This window comes from Zeus faber, assembly GCF_960531495.2.
Source record: "Zeus faber genome assembly, chromosome: 1".
Taxonomy (NCBI): Eukaryota; Metazoa; Chordata; class Actinopteri; order Zeiformes; family Zeidae; genus Zeus; species Zeus faber.
Genome location: NC_137193.1, coordinates 43987510 through 43995009, shown reverse-complemented (window position 1 = coordinate 43995009; position 7500 = coordinate 43987510). Strand labels below are relative to the sequence as shown.

Sequence of the window (7500 nt, the reverse complement as noted above, 5' to 3'; positions counted from 1 at the left end):
ATTTACTGTGTTTCTGCTGTGTATTTTGTTTATTTTCACCCTTCATGATGAGTCCTAAGAAGAAGGATGATGGGAAAAGAAAAAGGCAATAATTCCCATTGAAACTAAGAAGGAAATCATAGAAAAATATGAGCGTGGTGGATATGGGAAAAATTGCTTCGACATACGACTGTTTTAACATACGACCGTTCTTATAGAACGAATTACAATCGTAAGTTGAGGTACCACTGTACCAGAAAGACATCTTTAAAGTCCAAGGGAATGTAAATAAATATAGTAAATAACATTAACCAAAAATATGTGTAATCAAGAAGGTGTAAAACTTTACTTTCAATGGATGTGAAAATGGAGCCCATTCTCAAGCCGTCCATTTGCCGTCATTTAGTTTGAGTGACAGATGAAAGCCGACGTTGCCATGGAGACGCGCTGTCAGCTATGTTTCTTCGGATAATGCTAAGGATAATTCAAGTCCCTAGTACAAGGCAACAGATTTTATGATCCATCCAAGATATCAGGCACTTACATGATCCCACAATCCCATTACACCTTTCACATCAGGAAGCACCTATCATGAGATTTGCAGAAATAAAATAATGTCAATGGTTGATATTTACAATAAGGTCATTAGCACCCAAAGCAGCAGTCTGTACCAATATCCACAACTACTAGAAAATGGCAATATGGGTGGCGCTATCATTGCAGAAAAATGAAATTGTAATGCGAGACTATATACAGGCAGATATGTTTGAATTCTTTAACAAAAACGCATTTGAATTTCATTTGGACTTTAATTATCGCTGATGAGAGAAATAACTTAAGAATAAAAATGTGCTTTTGAAGGTCACAGAATCTTTGACCCGAGCCACATGCCTCTCTTCCCTATTCGACACCACACGCTTGTTGTCAATCTTGTGTGTCTCTACATGCCTGAACCTTGCTATATAATTCCACGTTAGGGTTAACTGTCTGTCCAGGGTGCGCGCGCGCACACACACACACACACACACACACACACACACACACACACACACACACACACACACACACACACAAACACACACACATAAAACATAAGGCAACCTTTGCCCGTGTCTTTTCCACTAGCAATGGGCCACTATCAGAATTCTTTGGTGCCAAGTCAGGAGGTTTTGCGATTCTGCAGCCATTCAAATTCACTTCACAGTCCATTTCAAGGCTGGGTGATCATTCATTATTATTGAATTATATTATTCTTAATCATCTTTTCTGGCACTGTGTCCATATCATGATGCACATTTTGTGTTTTAAATTTAGCATAACAAGATATGATGTACAGATATTTAAGCAGATATAACAATATCTATTTATTAAAAGTCCATATGTTTGTTATTATAATGCATTTTTTCGGTATCAGGTTAAACAGGTTCACTGTTTAAACGAATCACTGAGCTCCTTTTTCACTTCCTCTATTTCTACTTTCACAGCACAACTGTATATGGGCATCACATGTCTGTGATGCAGCCTTCTTTGATAGTGTGTATGCTGTGTATGTGTGTGTGCGCATGCACGTGTGTGTGTGTGTGTGTGTGTGTGTGTGTGTGTGTTTTCATTGCGGGAGGGCCAGTGCAAAAAATTTGTACTTGTATGGGTGTGAGTGACACATACAGAATTATCTCATTGTTGATTTAAAGTCATAAGCTCAGCGTGGCCTCTATTTCGTATTATTGTGATGTAATCTGCAAACCTGTCAACATACACGCATTTTGTGTACCAACTACGCAATTCTTCGTCAAAATTTGCAGGTACAAAATGGCAACTGAAACTACACAAAAAAAAGTATATATATAAAATTGTAATTTAATGAGGGCAACCAATCAATCAATCAATACAAAACAATACCGTACATTTATTGGGTATTTCGACAACATCCCTCTAATTGGACCAGATGCTACGCCCTGTGGTTCTGTATATCCTCCCTCATCTTTCACTCAAAATCCACTGATACGCAGCTGTCCTATCACGTGACAGTGATCAGGTCATGCAATGTATTTGTCATTGACTTAAAAAAAATCTGAAATAGGAGTCAGCCAAGAAAATTGCGATCGGTGCATCTCTCGTTGGTAAACATGTTCGGTAACTTTACGAGATGATACATTTCAAGGGGTATATCCTAATGATATAAATTTGTGTACTGTATGTAGTTACCCGTGGTAGCTTGCATGCGATGTGATTAGCTTCGTTACGAGACGGCTACGGGATGAATAACTGATGGAGTCATTTAGCTGCAGAAACTCAAACACCACGGAGACTCCCTGTTACACTATTGTGGTACTGAAAATATTTTCCCAAGGTTGGCAGGCCTGAATCTGGAGTTTAACTCAATCCATTTCAGCTTTGGTTGACTGGCAGGAGGACAGTAGGAGTCCATCGACATGTACTGTATAGACCAATGAGCCACAACAATAACAACTCCACGAATAACCACTAATATTGTGTAGCTTCCCCTTGTGCCTCCAAAACAGCTCTGACACATCGGGGCATGGACTCCACAAGACCTCTGAAGGTGTCCTGTGGTATCTAGCACCTAGACGTTAGAAACAGATTCTTTAAGTCCTGGAAGTTGTGTGGCGGGGCCCATGAGGTGGGTTCCATGGGGACCATGGATCGGGTTTGTTCTTCCAGAACATCCCACAGATGCTCCATCGGATCGGACCCTAACCCCGGCCATCCACATGATGTAGTAGAAAACGTGATTCATCAGACCAGGCATTAACTTTTTCAGAAATTTGTGCTACAGTAGCTCTTCTGTGGGATCGAACCAGACGGGCTAGACTTTGCCTCGCAAGTGCATCAATGAGCCTATGGGCGCCCTTGACCCTGTCACCTGTTCACCAGTTGTCCTTCCTTGGACCTTTAGTAAGTACTAACCACTGCATACTAGGAACACCCCACAAGACCTGCCGTTTTGGAGATGCTCTGACCTAGTCGTCTAGCCATCACAATTTGCCCCTTGTCAAAGTTGCTCAGATTCTTACACTTGCCCGTTTTTCCTGCTTCCAACACATCAACTTCAAGAACAGACTGTTCACTTGCTGCCTAATATTTCCCACCCTTATCATTGGAATGAGATGAGCAATGTTATTCACTTCACCTCTCAGTGGTTTTAATGTTGTGGCTGATCACTGTATATCAGCATGTAAAGCATTTTTTCTCAAGCTGCAGTGTGTGAAAATTTGAAAAAAAATGAAAAAAGTCTGAGTGTAATTACATATTTTTCGAGTCGATTTTGTTTAAAGCAATGTATAATATTGTATTAGTTATGGATCGCCTGAGTGTCAATTGACACGCAAATCAATCATTTATTCATACCCACATTGTACTTCCAGCTGAAGATACAAAAAACATCTTGCCTCAAGGCTGAAATACGTTTCTGCAATTGGGAGGGGAAGATTTTAAATTTTAAGATTGGAAGATTTATTTTTCGGGACTCCAAATGGGGTTACGTATGGTTTGGTACAGTAAATGTGACATGTTTCAGGCCCCACCCACAGCAGCACACAGAGTCTCTCAATCCTCCTCTCCTCAAATGTTTGATTTTTATATTTTCATGGAGGAAATACCAACCACCACACCGCACTTACCGACCACTTGGCGACAGGGGGCTAACACAGTATCTCACAGTATAATTTCATGCTATTCTACACCAGAAATCCTAGACAATGCTGTTTGAAAGATCATTCCAATGAATCAATTAAAATGAACAACATCAAGTCACCAAGAAGAAAACAAACCCAAATCATTTGATCAGAAGAAGGCAAACATTCAAGAAAGTTTCAAATGGAATTCTTGTAGTGTGATCCACTCAACATAATTGTATGGATTGCCATTTGAAATCATAGAGAGAGATTTTTAATACTTACCTAGTTACATGAAGCATTTTGGAAAAATGCACTTCAATAAACAAGTGCCATTCACTTCATCACAGCATTTCACTTTGACTTTAACTTTGAAATAAGGTCACTGTCTTTGAGCCCTGACAGCGGCCAAAAACACCAACACAGCCAAGGATTGTTCTCCGTTTGGCTTTTAATGATGAGCCTGCTGTTCTGTCTGACCTTCTCTCTCTCCATCTCCCCTAGCCTCTGGCTGAGCGATGCAGGCTCCAGCCCAAGGATGCGGCCAAGATGCCGGAGAGCGCGTGGAAGCTGGTCTTCTACACCATGTCGTGGTCCTACAGCACCTACCTGCTCTTCTTCACTTCCTATTCCTTCTTCCACGACCCGCCCTCCGTCTTCTACGGTGAGGAGTGACCCGGCATGACATCAAACCATGAGTCATTATATTCCTCTCCACTTCAATTCAGACTGCACTGATTAGTCTCCAGTCAAACTGACGCCGCAGTTTACTTGATGAGAAAACCCACAAATGAGTCCTCAGTGTGGAGGAGTGTGTGCTGTATACGAGAACCTCCACATTGAAAACGCACTTCCTGAATTCACCTTTTAAAGGATGATTAATCAATCAACCATAACATCCATCCCATCCATTCATTCCTTATTCGATCACTCATGCATTAGATTCAATATAGAGACCTTCCTTGAATATAATATACAGCTCCAATCACGCATAATTGCCTTGAATGTAAAATATTCCATGAAATATTTATGTTGTGATCAGTGAGCTATTGCTCCAGCTTGTAACACAAAGCTTCCAGGAGTCGGTTTTGAATTAAAGACGCACCCTGCAGACCTCAGATTTAGCTTTTTGCTGAGAGATCAAAGCATTATCTCATCCTCCAGTCATACAGTCTACCTGTATTTATATAAACTACTATAGTTGTAACTAGTTATCGTTATATGAACTATTCGTTGCACTAACAAGAAGATTTGCTCTTCAAATGACCATTTTCTCTTTTTACGATACAAGCTGAGTTTGTGTTTTCAGTGGAGATTTACATGGTTTGTGTTTGGAGAAGACAAGTTTGATTATGGTTCTACCTTTGCCCTACTCCCACTATCAGGAAGAAAACCTTTAAACGCATCTATGGGTTCACACACGGACAACACACACACACACACACACACACACACACATATACAAACATTTTCTAAACCATTCATGTGAGTTATCTTATGACAGTTTATCTGCACACACGATCCTTCACCTCTTATTCAGTCAGATGTCGTTTGCTCTTTTTTATCATATACATTCCACCATCCCAAAAGGCCGCACCCTGAACTGTGAACGGCCATTAACTGCTCTTTCTTCAAGAGTGCTAGATCAGAACCTTTTAAGATCTATTGAATTTCTGTCACCACAAGGCAAGAGAAAAGAGAAATCGACAGTTGACAGAGAGAATTTTTGTTTTTTTTTTCACTCCCACTCACTCCCACTGACACTCACTGCCTCCTGCTTTCTACCATAACAATTAGAAGACAGTTTTCATGATGGTAGAGTAGCTCACAGGGTAGAGATGTAGAGTAACTGCGTGACGAAGAGCCACTCTGCCGCTGATGGCTTCTTTTTTTTTTTTTTCCTACTGCTGCTCAGCTCATTCCATCAGACTCTGAGGTGTCACGGCTCCGGTCCAACTCTAGCCGACAGGGCGAGGTTCCTTTTTAAAAGCAACATCGGCTCTAATACCCATCAGCCCAAGACGTGGGGAGGAGCAGCCTAACGTGACCAGGGTCTAGCGAGAGATGAGAGAGAGAGAGAGAGAGAGAGAGAGAGAGAGAGAGAGAGAGAGAGAGAGAGAGAGAGAGTTGGTCAAGCAAATGTGTGAAATTAAGATAAATGAAAGCAATGAAAGCAGGTGAGACACAGCTTGGAAAGCACTTTAACCAAAACGATCCCATAGAAATCGACTGTGTGGGGTGGGGGTTTAATTTCCATAGGGCTCTGCACTGAAGCTGCCCTGTGGTGCGGTCGGAAGCCTTCCCTCCCCCGCTGTCTCAATGTTGACAGAACGCCGCTGAATGACGGAAGGTCAATCAATAAACATTACGCAATCCCATCTTTCCCGGGACACAAGTCACTCTTAAGACCTGGGAGAAAGTTTCCGCCCAAACATCTGTCCAACTGACAAGCAACGCCGGAAGATTGAGCAGACATTTGCTGTATTCAGAAGACCTCCGCCCGATTCTCCATCCACTCCAGTTCCCCGGCGCATACTATCTAAGCAGCCTATTCATGTCTGTGTGTGTGTTTCCACTTAATACGTGTATATAATTTTTAGAGCATCATTCATACACAATGTGCAACTCAAAGTCCTTCACATTAATAGAAGGCAATCAAATAGTAATATTAACCACATGAGCAAAATGTATTTCATAAAAATAAGTATATATTATACTTAATTTCAGTTTTGGAACAATTTCGACCTTGAAGGATCACGGTTTGGAATGACCGTGATCCTTTCATTCCTCAGCAAATGATTTCCAATTATGAATTCTCTGGAATTATTGGTCTCAAATTATTCATCTTGAAGTACGCCAAGCAATTCTCATTAATTCTAAAAATAATAAATATTTTCGTAATTCTTTCTGTTTATTTGATATCAGTCACCACAACTAATATAAGATAAGATTACACTTTATTAATCCAAATCCAAACACAGGAAAGTCAATTGAAATTCAGTTGAAATTCAGAGGAAGGTGTACTTATATGCTCAATTCAGTGTTTTGGTTGTAAATTCGGCCCTAATCCTCAATGTCTTCTCTTCCCAGACTGGAAGAGCGGGATGACGGTGCCCACAGACATCGCCATTGCCTACCTGATCCAGGGAAGCTTCTACGGACACTCCATCTACGCCACCGTCTACATGGATGCCTGGAGGAAGGACTCCACTGTGATGGTGGTGCACCACGTCATCACTCTGGCCCTCATCTCCTTCTCCTACGCCTTCAGGTAGCTCTCTCCCTCTCTCTCTCTCTCTCTCTCTCTCTCTCTCTCTCTCTCTCTCTCTCTCTCTCTCTATTTCCCTCTCTCTCTCTCTATCTCCCTCTCTCTCAGATTCAAGTAGTTTAAATAGTTGCATCATAATCACCATTTTCACAATGATACCTCTGCATTCACTAAAACTCCAAACTGTTACAAATGCCCTTTATCATACTCATAGGCTTAATAATAAAAGGACACTTTTCACAAGCATCAACCAATAACAGGTATAACAATAATTGCAATATATCCCTGGAATATATCCAAATTTAAATAGTACATTTACTTATTGATTTAATGATTTCATTCAGACTGATTTCTGAGTCCTGCATACATGGAAAGTTCATCGGTACATTATCACACAAATGTCTCACACACTTACAGTATATTTTGAATCTCATGACTAATACATTTTTCCAGAACGAGCACAAAAAAAGAAACAGGAACAGGAAACGACGTGTTGAGCGACAGCACAGAACACTTCAATGCCTTCACCTGCTGCAATCAAATGGCAAATGAAATGAAATGGATCACCTCTGAAACAAGGAGCATTTGAACACACATATTGATTCAGAGTTTTGTGTG

The 7500-nt window shown here is 40.9% G+C and overlaps 1 protein-coding gene across 1 annotated transcript in view; it reads left to right on the top strand.

Annotated features, from left to right (window-relative positions):
• Positions 1-7500, top strand: part of cers1 (ceramide synthase 1) — a gene marked incomplete at its 5' end in the record, with an annotated part of 45518 nt that overhangs the window by 32639 nt on the left and 5379 nt on the right. Inside the window, 2 exons of the mRNA XM_079999181.1 lie at positions 4119-4278; positions 6705-6885. Coding sequence (XP_079855307.1) covers positions 4119-4278; positions 6705-6885 — 341 coding nt within the window. The remainder of the gene's footprint in view (positions 1-4118; positions 4279-6704; positions 6886-7500) is intronic.